We start from the raw sequence: 15,891 nt of genomic DNA on the forward strand, positions 1-15,891 counted from the left end.
TGTAGTGGCTGTGTGTGGGTCAGCATGTGGACTGTGCGTGTGTTTCTATCAAGCAGAGGCCTAAGCGCTGGTTAAAAAGTGGTCATAAGCATTTTTGATGCAGGTGCATCAAACGGGTTAACATACACACTCAGTCAACTTTTGTTTGGCTAACTACTCAGCAGTTTTAAACAGGTCATACCTGGTTTGTGCTTGGCTGGCCACAGTGTCTGCTTGATACATGCTGGGGGGAAGAAGAGGAGAGAAACATATCAGTTTAGACAGTCCGCTCTGGTCTTGTCACTATCAGGGCTTATATACCAGTTGATCCTATTCACCTCTAAACAGCTTGTGCACTCCGGCCGCACCTGTACAGCACTACACTGTACAGATGCTTAGAATTGGACAAAATTGCGCCCACCCATTTAGCCAAGGGGCTCCTTCAATGTGCTCTCTGCCTAAAATAAGCCCACATGAGGTAAAACGTGAGCCAGTTGGAGAGGAGAGGACAAAGCCTATAGCGCCCACACACACCACACACACACACACACACACACCTCCGTGCTCAGCAACCTAAAAGAGGCTCCTCTACTCCTACCTGAGGAGGTGCCAAGGCCCCATGGCCTGCCAAGAACAAGCTCACTTTTATCGACAGAGTGAGGAGGCTTTTTGGCAGGGACTCACTACGCTGTTGTTTCTGGACAGGGCACTTAATGCAGTAACAATCTGCTCGCAAAGCCGAGAAAAATGGCAGAGGAATAATAGGAGACTGCTGGACAGTTGGGCAGTGTCTCAGGCTGACATATGGACCCTCTGCTATTGGTCAGACTGTGTCTCCCCTCTCCAAGATGGCCTCCCAAAACATTACAGTCATTACGCTACGTCTGTGTTATAATTACGTGGAGGACTAGTCCTAATCTCCTTTCACTCTGGGTAGATTTGGAACACCCACATTACTCCCAATGAATTCCAAAAGCACATTAGAGACATGATTTATTTATAGAATTATGTCTCAAGTCAAGACATTGGTTTACGTAACCGAAACTGTAATATTCAATTAATTTACTATTCCAATGTGTGTTTTTCTAAAGGCTCACCCAGGCTTGTCACACTGCATTATGTCTGCGCTGCGAGTTAACATTCATGCTCGTGAGAGTCACGTGCATGCTGGGAAGGGACACACTCAATATGGTGGGATTGTGAGCATAAAGAATAGGCTTTCTTATCCAGCCTAGTCCACAGCAGCTGAGTCGTGCCATCTCCCATGAGTCACCTTCTTATGGATGATTTGGTAATGAGCACATTCACACCAACACACAAAATCTGGAAAATGCATATACCTACATGCATGGTGCAAACACTCACGTACTGATATTTTACAGTGTGAATACGAAGTGCATCTTCAAGAATCACACCCACACAGTACCAATGTTAAACCATTCTGAGAAAGAGAACTATTTTTCTCATTACTACAGATGCACAACAAGGTCAATGTTTTCCTAAGGCTCAGGGTGTCCAAGGGAAACCACGAGTTATACTGATTAGCGTTCTGATTCAGAACCCTAAAACTCTGCCAGAAGTTTCAACCAAATGTAAATACTCTTTGAGTTATACCATTTTGTAAAGTTCAGACACACTGATCTGATCCGGATCCACCATTTCAAACTCTTTCCTGGGAACCAGGTCTAAGCCAAGGTGCCTGTAGAGGAGAGGAGGAAAACAGAGAGAGAAAAAAAGAATTAGATTAATTAACAGACCTTTTCTTGAAAGTAAAAACAGTAAAATCCCACGCAGAATCTTTCACCAGTCACAAGTCAAACGAAACGGTCAAGACGAAGACGTTTCAAACACCCATTTGAAGCCTGACAGGCTGATGGCCCAGGACTCAAATAAAATGTGGCTCTTGTGAGGACCTTCATCCCACATTTAGTAGGATGGGAAGTGACGGTCGCGTGCACACGTTTACGTTCTGCGTCAGAACACTATCACACTCTAGCACCCCTAACCAGAGGAGCTGGGGGAACCGCAGAACCACTGTCCCTGCTTCTACAGGCAGTAAGGCCACCAAGAGACAAATCAAACCCGGCAGCCCTCAGGTCAGTTTGGACAAGGAGATATTCAGCGAGACTGTAACGCGTAAACCCTGTCATCTAGAATATCTTTATTTGACATGGCAGATTGGCCGAGAACAGAGTTCTGTTTTGCAGCATGTTTATGATGTCAAGGGTTATGCTATTCCTTGGATGAGATGAAACCCCATACATGGTAAATATAAATGGATTCTGGACTAGTTCGATGGAGCAAGAAGCTGGCAGCACCAAGAATGTGGGGTGTCCTCCAGGGCATGAACATGTGGATACAGTAGTGCTATTCATTGGCTTTGGATTCACACATGCTCAATGGCCTTAAAATCACATCATAGCTACATTTATATACCTTAGACACAGTACTATAAATGATCTCGCCGATATCACGTTTTTATACAACAATCGTAAACTCCATTCGTTCTTGTTCTTATGCCTTATGTGACGGTCATGGCCTGAGGGTCAGGGCACCCATCTTAGCCCGTTTCAACTCACTCGTTGCCCCAGTCCAGTCTGACGGTGATGTGCCGTTTGATCTCTCGGGTCTGCTCCTGCGCCAGGTGACCCTGGATCAGCTGACGCCGCAGGTCGATGAGCTCGTTCATCACGTGGCGCAGCTTGTGGAAGAGGTCCACCTTGTGTTTCTGTCAGGGCAGAGGTAAGAGTTGCACCACAGATGGTAGAGCATGAGATGACTCCAGTCCAAGAGGCACTACAGTATGGCTACAGTCTTTCTAGGGAATTCATTAAAGTTCTATTGGAGAGGGATAATGGACTTATGATTATGGATTACGTTTCCATAGTGGTTTGAACACAATCTCATCCCACTTGGTGTGCGTAACAGTTGAAAGTGGAGTGTTTGCCCAGTGGAAGGTAAAGCTGTTAGACTATCGAAGGACTAATGGAACTTTGGATAATTAATGCACTCAAAGGTAAATCACATCTACACTATAAAAGGTAGGGCTATAACACAGCTTTCAAAGTACATGCGCCTTTATGCATTTATTCAAAATGTCAAAAAGAATGTGCAAAACAGATTTGACTCAGTACAATGCTTGTTGCAGTGTGTATACCTCGGTAAAAACTCTGGATAATATCCAGTACATCATCTCTTTTCTGGGAAAACTTTTTTTTTTCAGCACCAAGGACAGCACTTTTAATTGAGGCATTTTCTTCTCTCTCCGACAGCATGACAAGCCCACATTACCTCCCAGGTTTGTTTACGTAAGTGCAAAGATTAAGCGCTGCCACAATGCTCATGTAAATTTAATGAGGGTAAACATTACATGTCCTCAAATGCTGGTAGCTGTTCGAAAACAAAGATTTTTGTCAGAGTTGATGAGCCCTCTCGGACTGTTCTGTAGGGCTAATTATGTACATTATAACAGATACACACTTATGCTTAGGCCATTGCTCCCTGAGGTACCACCATGCATTCTAATTGGTTAAAATGTGCCTCGAGGGCAAAACATCCAAGGAAAACCTTATAAACATCTAGCCAATGATACGTCCTATTTTTATGGATGGTAACCGTGGTGACTACGCCCTACTACATGCGGGGAGGAGGAGGGGGGCTACCAAAATGAGCAGTGTTAAATCAGTGGTCCGTATTAGCTGTGCTTGAAAGGAAGTTACATCATCACAGCCATGCCCGCGGCTCATTCGCTGCTCTGAGCATGAGCAGTCGTCAGTGAAAGGTTACGTAAAAACACGTTGCTCTGGAACAGCTCCCCTCAGCTTCAACCCCCAACCACCACATCCCCTGCCCTGGCAGTCAGCAGTTATTGGTCTGCTATAGGTTCCTGGTGAACACGTTCATAGGGGGAATGCTGACTGAGGGAGGTAAGCAGCACTGGGTCTTAACGTGATGCTGGGGCTGAAAATGGAGAACCAAGATCCAAAGCAACGGCAAACTGACACAGCGTGAAATTGCTGAAGACAGCTGTGAGGGCTACCGCTATCTAAGGCCAGAGACTATATTTGGTTCTACGTAGATTGTCTCAGAGCATGTGGAAAGGGGATTCTGAGTTGCATACCATAAAGGAATATATGGAAAATAGCTGCCCCATATATGTGTTTAACTGTCATGCTATTTCTTGGTCTTTTAAATCAACGTGGGTATTTTAGCTGTTGAATGAGGTGAAAGAAAACTGCAGACCACAGGAACAATTCTCTCTGACAAATTCCTTAATTCCATATCAGTAAAACTGTAATGCATCCATCCCCTTTCTGCTCAGGCCTTTTAAGAAATCTCTGAGCCGGCCAAGTAATATGCATACATGAGCCCACTACACACTGTGGCTAGACAGAGTGCTTCCCAGGGAGGCGTGAGGTTATGTGTGCTACTGACCACGTAGAGTTGCTTCCATAGCACCCCCCATTCCTGTAGTGTGGAGGTGGTCTCAGTGATGATAGGGTCCTCCAGGGGTACCACCGTCTCACACAGTCTAGGGTGAGAAACACACATGTGGTACACACACACACAGATAAATATATGCAGATATTTAGGTCGCCGCCTTGAGCTGTTTCAATAATGGCATTACAACTGAGTGATGATAAACATGTAATGTACCCAGTAATGAGATTTTCTCTGGCTGTAAAGAGCTGTGATGGGCCACTTGAATATCTTTATCCTAACTCTATGAGTGTGAAAGCCACGAGCCAGTGAAAGCCACAAGCCTAAAAGCGAGACCTCTGATATGAAAAAGGAGGATGACACGGGCATTCTGCTGCAAACTGAGTCTCTTTGTCCTCTTTTGGTTTACAATCGTCCAATCAGGCTGGCTGCCATTGGTCTTTGGTGTTCCATCATGGATTACATTACAAAGAAAACTTTTTGGTCAGGATACATTAGACAGTCCATGGATTACATAACCAGTTAGAGTGATCCTCCAAAGCTGTAATGCTTGGGGAAAACTGCCACCATAATGTAGGTGTTGCAGATCATTACCTCCCGTAGACAGCAACACATATTTCCCAAGTGCAACTCCTGGAGTGAGGATGTACCACAACTCCCATTTCTAAGTGTGCACTTTTAATTGTTTAAAAGCTCAAGAAGAGGCCTCTCTCTATGTGGCAGCTGAACTGGAGGGGACAGACATAACACTGTGAAGTATACTCCCAATCCTCACAGTGCCACCGATCCCAACCCGCAGATTTAATCTCTGTGAACACAGCCTGATAAAGAGCTCCACTGCTCGCCTTTGTCTTTGCCCTGCTCTCTGCTTTCAGCAGCACCGACAGCTTTTGTTCCTTCAACATAGGATCCGTGACGGCCACTAACCCATGCGTGTGCGTGTCGACGTATTTGTATGTGTGTGTGTGTCCGTGTGTGAACAGTATGCATGTCTACGTGCAAAAGTGGGCGTTCCTCCGCCACACTGGATAAGCACTCCTAATGCTATTTCAGTATGGATCCTCACAGATCAGTGACGAGGGAAATGAGGCGGCCAGGAATGGGCCGAGCGTGCATGCTGTCAATGATCCATCGGTGAATATGACCCAATCACAGCTCTGTGTGGCGGCTAAGAGAGAGCTCCATTCGAGTTCAATGAGTCAATGCTCCCAGCCGTTCCAACACTCTGAGTCTCCGTGTCCATCATGCCCCTGCTGACACGGCCCTCACACACCACACTGTGCTACACTGGCTGCACATCTGTTGTGAAGAGGCGGCTCAAGAGATGCTGATACTGCCTCATACAATGGTGTCCAGACATGGAGCGGGTGGGACCAGGTTAAGGGTTAAGACAGGTTTAAAAGACACCAATACTGTGGTTGGCTGATGGCATATTTGGATGTACAATGATGATTGGACATGAGACTTACCCTCTGTTGGTCACAGTGGATTTCTTCAAGTGAACATAGCTGATTGGGAAGATGCCCTAATAGGAAGATAAGGTGCAAAGAGGTTAAATGCAGTGCGGCTAATCCCCATTCAGTATGTGTGGTGCTATGGGTACTGTAGCAGTCTGTCAATGTGGAATTCACTTGGCTGGACCATTAGCTGACACACTTCTGTCAGTAAAAGTTTTTTGGGATTGTCGGCACCACATTCAAATAGTAAGAAATAATTATGCCCAAATAAACCGCCACTTAAATGTGATCATTTTCATTGAGCTGCGGCTCCTGTAGTGGTTCTGTTTCAAACAGAAATACATAAACACACCCACACACACACCTTATACATGCATACTTTCTGTAAAAGGAAACGCGAGCATGGTCACGTTTCGCAGCCCCAATTGAGCCTTGGCTCACAGTAGAGCATGAGCGACAGAGCAGTGCCACCCTTTCAGCTCCCCTTTCTTGTTCTGATCTGCCAGATGTGATGAATTGGTCACAGTGAACACAACTGATTCTCCCAGTTCAGGGGGAGGAAGAGGGAGAAAAAGCACGGCCGACAGAGCACATGACAAAATGGAGGCCTGCTGGTAGGGTCTGTGAATCACTGAGAAGAGCAGCAGGAGCAGGCTGTTATGCCTCGAGGACCAATATCTAAGCAGGACTAAACCGTTTTAATGATTCATTCTGGAACATTCTGCCCACCTGGCTGTGTACCCACATGACCTCAACATTTGAATAATCTGGCCTTTGAATTCTCATAACCTTTGAATTCTGATGACCTTTGCGTTCACAGCAGGATAACAAATCGAAGTCTGATTTAGATAACACAGATTCAGGCTAGTCCTAGCCTAAAGCATATCTATAGAGATTATTCATTTTAGATTGAGGAAGTGTATCAAATGAGCCCTTAGAGTGAGAAAACACAGCTGGGATTACCAGATGTCATGTCTTCCCAGATGTTGCAAGTATAACAGATCCACTCTCACATTTTGAGAAGGAACATGAAGCTAGTGTCTAGGCACAGTAATAAACATTCTTTACCGAACGGTCGATTTTATCGGAAGTGGATGTGTCAGTAATATATGATAACTATTTACTGCAGTGCAGTGTATTGATCGATAGCGGGCAGCAGCTCTGGTGGTTTGTGCTCTGGCTGTTGGGAGGCAGTGGACTGGACATGTTAGGTAAGACCCAGGGGCTCAGTGTCGGCTGAGCTCCAGCTGGTGCCTGCAAGCCCACATCACATGGAACGCCATGTCAATACAACAGCAGCAGGCTTTCTGGAGAGAAGTGGCTGGCAAAACACCTGATGGTTTGGATCACATCCTGTCCCACCCTTTTACCTCAACACAACTGCTTCCTGTATTTAGCAACCATACATGGGGAAATATATGATCCTTGTTGTCATTGGAATGAACAATGCCACCAACTAAAATCTTTCTCCTATCCATATAGGTAGCAAAGAAACATGTAGGTCATTACCACTCTGTCGGAGAAATAGAATATACATGAACATGATCAGTGCGTTTCTACAGGTAACCCATTTACCTTTACGGAAGGCTTTTTGGTGGAAAACCCTCTGTACCAACCTAAAGGAAAGCAGAAAGGTAAATCAAAATAACTCACACATACACGTCCTCATAGAATTACGTTGTCGTGCTCTTTGGTTTCCTAAACATGTCATGCTGTGAAATGCTAAGACTGAGTCCAAGCTAGCATTACTCTTGTGAGAGCACAACCTCAATTAACCTTCGCTGTTGGTACACTTCATAGGCATCTTGTATTGCAAGACATTCTTGGATGTCTCAGAGCTATGCATGTATGCAATATGCATGGTGATGTCTGCTGATCTACTTTACTGTCCATGTAGAGACGGCGTTGTGTTCTTACCTTCACTCTTCTCCAGTATCTGCACGGTCTCCCCTATCTCCAGGACCAGGGCCTGACACACTGACCCCCGGAAGTTACAGATCACTGCGCAGAGGAAAAAGAGGTTCAGGTTGTGGTGGCCATCCATAAAGCTTCAGAGTCAGATTGTGGGATGAAAGCAACCTCTCAGTTCCATAGGAGTACATTTTACATTTAGTCATTTAGCAGACGCTCTTATCCAGAGCGACTTACAGTAAGTACAGGGACATTCCCCCGAGGCAAGTAGGGTGAAGTGTCTTGCCCAAGGACACAACGTCATTTGGCACGGCCGGGAATCTAACTGGCAACCTTCAGATTACTAGCGTTACTAGCCCGATTCCCTAACCGCTCAGCCACCTGACTCCAGTAGGTGAAATGAAGGGAGTAATTTTGCAATGGAGCCTTATTAGGTTAGAGAGGGGGACTGGGGTCAAGGTGGGCCAGCCTGGTGCCAGGGTGTCTCTCTGCCTCAGCAAACTTGGTGTCAATCTAGCAACCAGCCAAGCAAATTTCATTAGTAGATAGCCCTCAACGGAGTAAATGTCCTTTGGGGTTCTAAATACAATATTGCATCCATAGAGAGCCCTGCAAAACCTGCACTTTAGTACTTTGTAGTACTGTAGATACTCTAAATAGATAGATGTCTGACCTGAAAAAAGCTTTTTTTTTGCTCATTTATGGAGGGGAACCCGACAGGAACAAATAGCTCTACCTAGCGCTTTGTCTGGTTGTGTAAATGGGTAAACTATTGCATGAATATTAAGCTGCCTAGGTTCAGGATGAGCCTCTTATTTGTCTGAGCTATTCACATGTATGAATGAGGTGCCTCCCCAACTATGTCATGTTTTCACACAACATGTGTTTTGGTGTGCCCCAGACTGGTTATCACAGCGTGTAATAAGCTGTTTCATACAAACATCTAAACACAGCACCACACAGGAGCCACTGCCTCACCAACTGTAAACAAGCACCCTCCCTGAAGTGTGGAGTCATCTTAATAGCCAATTACGTCATTCTTTAGAAGTCCTGATTTTAATGCAATGTTAAGTTAATTGTCTCCAGATATAGACCACACACACTCTGCTGCTAAATAAGGGGGGGGGGGGGGAAATGTTCCTCAATCATATTGCTGCATTTGCATAAATGTTCCCTGTTGAACCTCAATGTGCCGCTGCCTGTTTCTGCAGAATCATACATTCAACCAGGACCTCTAAGTGTAAAACATGATGTATACTGAAAGATGCAGTGCCTCAAACTCTGATTAAGGATGTGGATGTGATTAATCCTCAGAGACAAATGGCATGGTTAGGAACCTAAGTCACATGGCCTCTAGCTCCTCTCTCATCAGTAGTTTGTGTCATCTGAGAGGGGTAGGATCTTAACATCACAGGAGATGCAATGTATACAAGCCTCAGTGAGGACAACATTGTTTGATGATGACAGAGCCCCATTGACGATTCCAAAACCCACAAATGGTGGCCCTTCGAGGAGAGTTCTGTGTTAGTCATTATGCTAATGAACTAGCCAGGGGACCCAATGAGGGGGAGGAGGAGACAGAAGGAGGAGGGGCTATGCCGGGCGCCTGTTTGTGGGAAACGAGTGCTCGGTTCCTCTGCTATGGTAACTATGGCAACAGATCATCTACAAACTGTAGGGCTTTCTTTACTGTAACTGCTGCAGGGATATGGGCTTTTTAAAATGGCAGGAATATGGATGCTCTCCTGTGCAAGGGTCTAAATCAAGTGTACAGAGCAGAGATTCAAGGGAGAGAAAGATGGATAGACTGAAAGAGAGGAACTTTACATCTTTTTCTACTGCTTCAGGCCCATTACCAGCAAAGGCTGAAGAATATCTACTTGAGTCCACTTTCTTAATGTCCTCTACTTCATTTGAATTGCAAAATTGCCCCCAGACCATTAGAAAACTCCTCAACAGATCTCACATGGAAGAAGATGGGCCTGTCAGATTTTAAAGAGATGGTTCAATTGCATAGGCTCTGTTGACAATACCGCAGTCTCATCTTTAGAGAATGTGATCCATCCATCTCTCAGTCCTCTACTCTGCCCATGGGAATAAGCTGGAACTTACAAACTGAATGTTTACTTAATGTCTATGCCAACATGCATGCTAGTATATCTGTAGACTTCTCTATCAGATGTGAAGGCTTGAGATTACAGTGCTGTGACACTGCAGCCCCTATAGATCTGCGCCTTTGCTGTCCCAAAACGCCCCTCATCTATATAGAGCACTGCCATTTGGATTGACTGTCACGACGATGCTAACTGTGGGGCTCAGCCACAGTCCAGTGGCAAACTGATCCTGATGATGGCATGAGTAAGACCAGGCAGTACGTCTGATTAGCATGAGCAAAACCAAGGCATTTTGAGCCTTCAAAGACATCAATGGTTATTTGGTAAAGATCAACAGCACAAACAAGGGTCTGTTTGGGGTAATGAAAGAATAAATGGACACATTTAATTCCACCTAATGTGAGAGATAAAGATCTCTGCATAGGCTACATAGCCTAGATTTTATAGCCTGAACATTTTTACAAGGCCTGTTATGTGATCAAGATGCAAGAACAAATCAGGGTTGCTTACATTCAAATAGAATGTGTTTTCAGTGGAAAATTCCTTCAACCACAGTAGAATCATGGATTAGCTCGCAAGAATATAAAGCAAACTGTTAAGATGCGCCCCCTAATTCCCCAACCTTGGAATACAGATACAGCTCTATTTTTGTAAAAATCCTCACTGATGCTATTTTTACAATACAACAGCGTTTTCTGCAGGCCCACATGACAATGTGTGATGATAGTAGGCAGATCCTGCAGTTTTGTGCTCCCCACAGTGTGAAAAGAAGGGATATCGAGGCCAGGTGTGTGAGGCCAAGCAGGCATCTATACACACAAACAAACCACAATCTCAATCACATACACAAAATGAAAAACTGTTACTTGTGAGTTTGCATCTCTCACATCACATGTGTTATGTTACTCCATATTAGGATTGTAATAACATAAGAAAGAAAAGGTCAATTTTGAACAATTTATATTTGATCATGCAGTATTGTCTTTGCTCTACTCTCTAATTGTTGGCTCTGCTTACACAAACACAAACTGCTGTGTCCTTCATTCCAGTGAATCTAGGCTTACAGTATGTGTCATCCTGACCTCTGGCTAAATCAGCCATGCAAATAGATTTGTTTAACATTTACAATGCACCTGTTTATTATAAAAGACGGTCAGCCAAAGCATGTGTAAAATAGAAAGCACATTATTATGGCTATTACACATTAGCATTTTTTTGTGATTATTTTGATAAATATGCTGACACCAACAATGTTTTAATTTGTTAGTTTTTTTCAAAACAAAACAGGTTTGTAGCCACTCATCACCAGGGGAACGTGCAGAGTCTGAGAGGCAGAGAGACATACTGTACTGTACTATGACCCAGAGCGAGACACACACACACACACACACAGCAGTGTAAAGGGCAGCACACATCAAACCCTCCCAGACAACAGCCAATGCTACCATATCCTTCCTCTATGAGACACTATGCTCACCATGGTAACAACATTCCTTAGTATGGCCTATTGGGCAACAAGTTTTAATCTGTAGTAAAAGTATAATGTCAACATGAGGTAGGGATAGTATAGGCTCCATCTTGTTAAGATCACAATAAAGACTGTTCATGTATTTGGGCACTGTGGAGGCTATAGTGGTGATGCTGGCTGGGAAGTGTAATATAAACTGTACTCCTGTTCCTCATTGATTCCTCAATCCTTTAAGACCCAGAGCAAAACCTCACTGGTATAACAGGTGATTACAATGAGCCAAATCCCAGACGAGTTCCTCTAGTGATTTCTGTAATGCATTGTGACTGAGCAGGCAGCCCCCAGAGGTCCTACTCCCCCAGTTTGAGTAACCCTGTCCCAGATCCTTACAGGGCAAAGTTACAAATTACACAACGCTCTTTGGGTTTCGCCCAGTGAGTCATGTTTCTCTACATGGCCTGAATGCACACTCACTCAGGTCTTGCTAACCTAATGATATCTGAAATGGGAACAGGGGAGGTTTTTGTCAGTTCTGATTCCAGGACTGTGCCATGTCTGTCTGACTATGGAGCCCATCTGCAGTATGATGGTCACCTGACCAGCCAGTGACGCCCTCAGTACCTTCCATTACCTTTTGCAGCCCACCAACAAACAAGCACACACACTGGCTGTCTGTGTCCTGTCCATGGTTGTATTATTGGTTAAACCTAGGAAGAAATCATGCTTAACGATGCTAATCTCTCAAATACCACTCAAAGCTAGATATAAGATGTATATGTGGTGCTTACAGCTATTATCAGACTAAAAGACTGTTCACCTTTACCTTTTAGTGATTGAGTTTCAATGCTGCACCATTAACTCTTGGACTGCTGTGTAGCATGTGTTCCATCCACATTGCTGTGCAGGGCAAAGGGCTGGTCAGTGCACTCTCTAATGGGGCCAAGTGAAGCCTTAAGTTATGTAATTAAACAAATACCTATCTAGTCATATCCGAATCAGGGTACTTCTGACCTGTTCTACTGTTTGAGAACAAAGCCAGTGACAATTCATTATCTTGTTTCCAATACAAAGAGACCTAGCAAACGGTAATTAGAGTGTGATTGTTATAAAGGCAATAAGATTGGATGAGGTGGGCTCTAAATGTTTTTTTCTTCTGTTTGTCAGAGCTCATTAAGATAAGACAGACAAAATTAGGCTATAAATATATATCAGTGGACAGCAAAATGGGAGCTGTCAGGTTGGCGGTATATAAGAGGTTCCAACAGTAGGTGATAGGTAATAAATATATTATCCTTGTGTGATACTTCAAAACCCTATGTTTTTTTAATTACTTTAGCTTCATATAGATCATTGCAGTGCTATATAAGGATGCTTCCAATCAAGGATGACACTTCCATGTATAACAACTTCTGACTTTAACTACAGCCCACACTAATCAATGTCAAATTGTGTCTACTGAATGATATTATGCTACTAAAGGAACATAATAATGCACAATTGATATTATTAATGGTCGGGCCTGTTCACCTGAATGTTATCCCTTCAGCACCATGGACAGTGGTAAGCTAAAACGCTGAAGGATAGATTGCAGGGGTAGCCAACAGCAGTGTAACTGTTGCTTCACTCGCATTTGCCAAACATGTAGGGATTTTCTCGAACTCGGATACAATTATCGATTTCTCGGAAGCCAGAGTAGTCACCATGATGTGGTGCCTATCGTCACCCTTTTCGAAACAATTCAATGCATCATTGAAAAAGCAATAAGGATAGTGTGCGTGTGTGACACACACAGAGAGACACAACAGATTCAACATGACTCATTCAAAAGCCTAGAAAATTGCGCAGAAATATCTACTGTTTATCGTTGGTTCGAATAGGCTTAAGGTTGCATGTATACGATCCACAGAAGATACTCATGGGGATGAAGGGGGTGATGCTGTGGTCGTGAAACTTTTTTTATTGAACTCAACAGTTAAAGCTGAAGCATGTTTCTTAGTCTACAGGTAGGTTACGCATAGCCTGCTGCTCTGACTCTAAACACAGTCTACACCTGTTGGAGGAACGCAATCTCATTGCCCCCTCGTGGTTTCAACATGAATCGCCTTTTCAAATGTGATGCTCAAATCAAATAACACTTAACTACATAGGCTACAATACTACTGACGCATTTCAAACACCAAAACCCCAAAATGCCTAGAATGAAACACGAATAAGAGGAATAGCCTTCGGTTATTGTCTTTTATTTAAAAAGCCAATAGTAACAGTGAGGCAAGGACTAATAGGATATCACCCACGCAATGATTTGCCATCTCAGGCATCATTGGGAAGTATTCAGCCATTATTAGCCTATACCTTCATAGGTTATAATCAAACTGATTGAGATGTCTGGTTATATTAAAATATATCATAGCTAAAGATTAAAACAGTATGCTTCCTATTATTAATTATGCTACAGACTCAAATGAAAATCATGCCGAGACGAGTGGCAGTCTAATGATTATTTTTTTGAAAACGAGCAAATGATCGACACAAAGATCTTACCAACTCCGATTTTCTCCTCTTCTGTCGGTATCCACATATTTGGATTTTTTGGGTTATTTTCCCTCCAGACGATGAAGCCACATTCTGTCGATACCGTGGAAAGATGCTGCTAAATTAAAACTATGGTGAATGTACGGCCTGTTCCTTGCATCGAACTACATGTCTTAATATAAATCGTTATCAAACGATGTATTAACGGACCACCGATGTAGAGACCCTGTTCTATTATCTCCCGGTGTGTTCGCCGCGCCGTGTCTCCAGTCTGATGCAGTCTGTGTCCACCTACCTACCACACACACATACACACACGGTAATCTAATATCCGAACGCTAGCCTATTATTGCAGCAGCAGCTACATCTCGACTGGACCGTGAATAGTTTTTTCAACAAATTATTAATTTATTTTCCAGATGGTGATTAGCCTATCGCTCCAGTCAGTTCTTAATCGACTATAATCTTATAGCCTACGCCGTATTGGCTGTTGGAGGCGAGGTTGAGTCAAAACCCATAGGCTGTCATTAGCAATCGGAATATCGTTTGCCGGTCCAAACTGGTCTTGGGGTGCCAGAAAATATGAGTTAACTGCAATATACCATGAACTGCGCCATCACCATGGTCCTCATATGACTCATTTGTCAACACTGATGTGTCAAGTATTTGCAAATCTATACTGCACTCCCAGATACAATGCCATGGCGGATGCATCCAATCCAAGTGCGTTGAGACGACCAGGCAGGTTTCTAGAAACGGTGACAAAGTGCCTCTTGATTTAATCTGCGGCCTCGGGTCTGCACCAATAAGTCTATGGCTTTTTACATCAGAGGCATTCTTTCCCGACTCCCTAACATGTCATGCAGTCACAGGATGCAGGTATCCTTTGGTAGGTATGTGCTGTCCTTTACTGACTGCAGTCAGTGTTTCTATGGGCCTATTGAACCGTCTAAGTATACATTTTGGTCCTATAACTCACTAAAAAACTTTAAAAAAAATACACCCAGATATACCATATCCATGTCCATTACAAACAAATAGAAAAATAAATTAATCCACATGCTATTGAAAAGGCAATTTGGTGGAGCATGTCATAAAAATGTTATAGCATTGCACCTGTACATCTTATGTGCTCCTGACTGACCAAACCAACAGCATCTAGGGCTCACTGGCAATAAAATCAAATGCACTCCATGACCAGTGCACTTGACTTGTGATTTGTTGTTTTCAACCAGGTGACACATTGATGGACATAGGTTAATTGACAACCTGAGATGGTTTAGATTAGAGTTTATAAAGACCCAAGGATTGCCTCAGTGATGAAATACAGATTTTAGCATGCCTATCTGTTTCTATGTCACTTTCTCTATTTCGGTTTCTATTTCACAGTAAACAGTGATTTAGTGTCCGGTGAGTTTGATGGAGAGTGGGAGGGGGGGCAGAATCCAACAATGTAATGATAGCTATTTACCCCCACCACCACCCCCCCCACACACACCCCCCCACGCCCCAATCTATCTTAAAAGAAATACAGTGGGTGGGATTTTGAACACACATACAGCTGGTTGAGTCTGAGGTTATTTATCATTTCAATATGATTCTTAAATCATTACCATTTGCAGTAAAAAAAAAAAAAGTAAACATTTAGTTGACATTTGATTCCTACTCGACACAAACTGTGCAGCCTGCTAACTCGAGCTAATGCGAATTTTCCAAAATAGAAACCTGTCAGCAGCAAGCAGGGCCCCTTAAGTTAGGGCCCCTTCTCTTTGATGTATTTGAGCTGGCATGGCAGAGTACACGAGCTGAGAGCGAGAGGCTGTGAGAAGGAGGCATGGGGCACTGTGGTTGCCTAACACTGTGAAAGCTGCTATCAGTTTCCACACTCCCCATTCCAGCAGACAATAAGAGCCAGAGGAGGTAGTAATAAGAATCCCATCCAGTCCTCTCATCAATCATCTACTCACACATCCCTTCAATCTGCTTCTCT

The 15,891-nt window shown here is 43.7% G+C and overlaps 1 protein-coding gene and 1 long non-coding RNA gene across 2 annotated transcripts in view; one reads left to right on the plus strand and one right to left on the minus strand.

Annotated features, from left to right (window-relative positions):
* LOC136946473 (dedicator of cytokinesis protein 3-like) overlaps positions 1 to 13,947 on the minus strand; it is a 30,638-nt gene extending 16,691 nt beyond the window's left edge. Inside the window, exons 1-8 of the mRNA XM_067240825.1 lie at positions 13,911 to 13,947; positions 7,794 to 7,877; positions 7,452 to 7,492; positions 5,889 to 5,944; positions 4,414 to 4,510; positions 2,559 to 2,707; positions 1,594 to 1,678; positions 182 to 223 (exon numbers count right to left, since the gene is read on the minus strand). Coding sequence (XP_067096926.1) covers positions 182 to 223; positions 1,594 to 1,678; positions 2,559 to 2,707; positions 4,414 to 4,510; positions 5,889 to 5,944; positions 7,452 to 7,492; positions 7,794 to 7,877; positions 13,911 to 13,947 — 591 coding nt within the window. The remainder of the gene's footprint in view (positions 1 to 181; positions 224 to 1,593; positions 1,679 to 2,558; positions 2,708 to 4,413; positions 4,511 to 5,888; positions 5,945 to 7,451; positions 7,493 to 7,793; positions 7,878 to 13,910) is intronic.
* Positions 1 to 15,891, plus strand: part of LOC136945346 (uncharacterized) — a 174,428-nt gene that overhangs the window by 78,208 nt on the left and 80,329 nt on the right. The window lies entirely within an intron of this gene.

The sequence above is a fragment of the Osmerus mordax genome, chromosome 7, assembly GCF_038355195.1.
Source record: "Osmerus mordax isolate fOsmMor3 chromosome 7, fOsmMor3.pri, whole genome shotgun sequence".
In the NCBI taxonomy this organism is placed as follows: Eukaryota; Metazoa; Chordata; class Actinopteri; order Osmeriformes; family Osmeridae; genus Osmerus; species Osmerus mordax.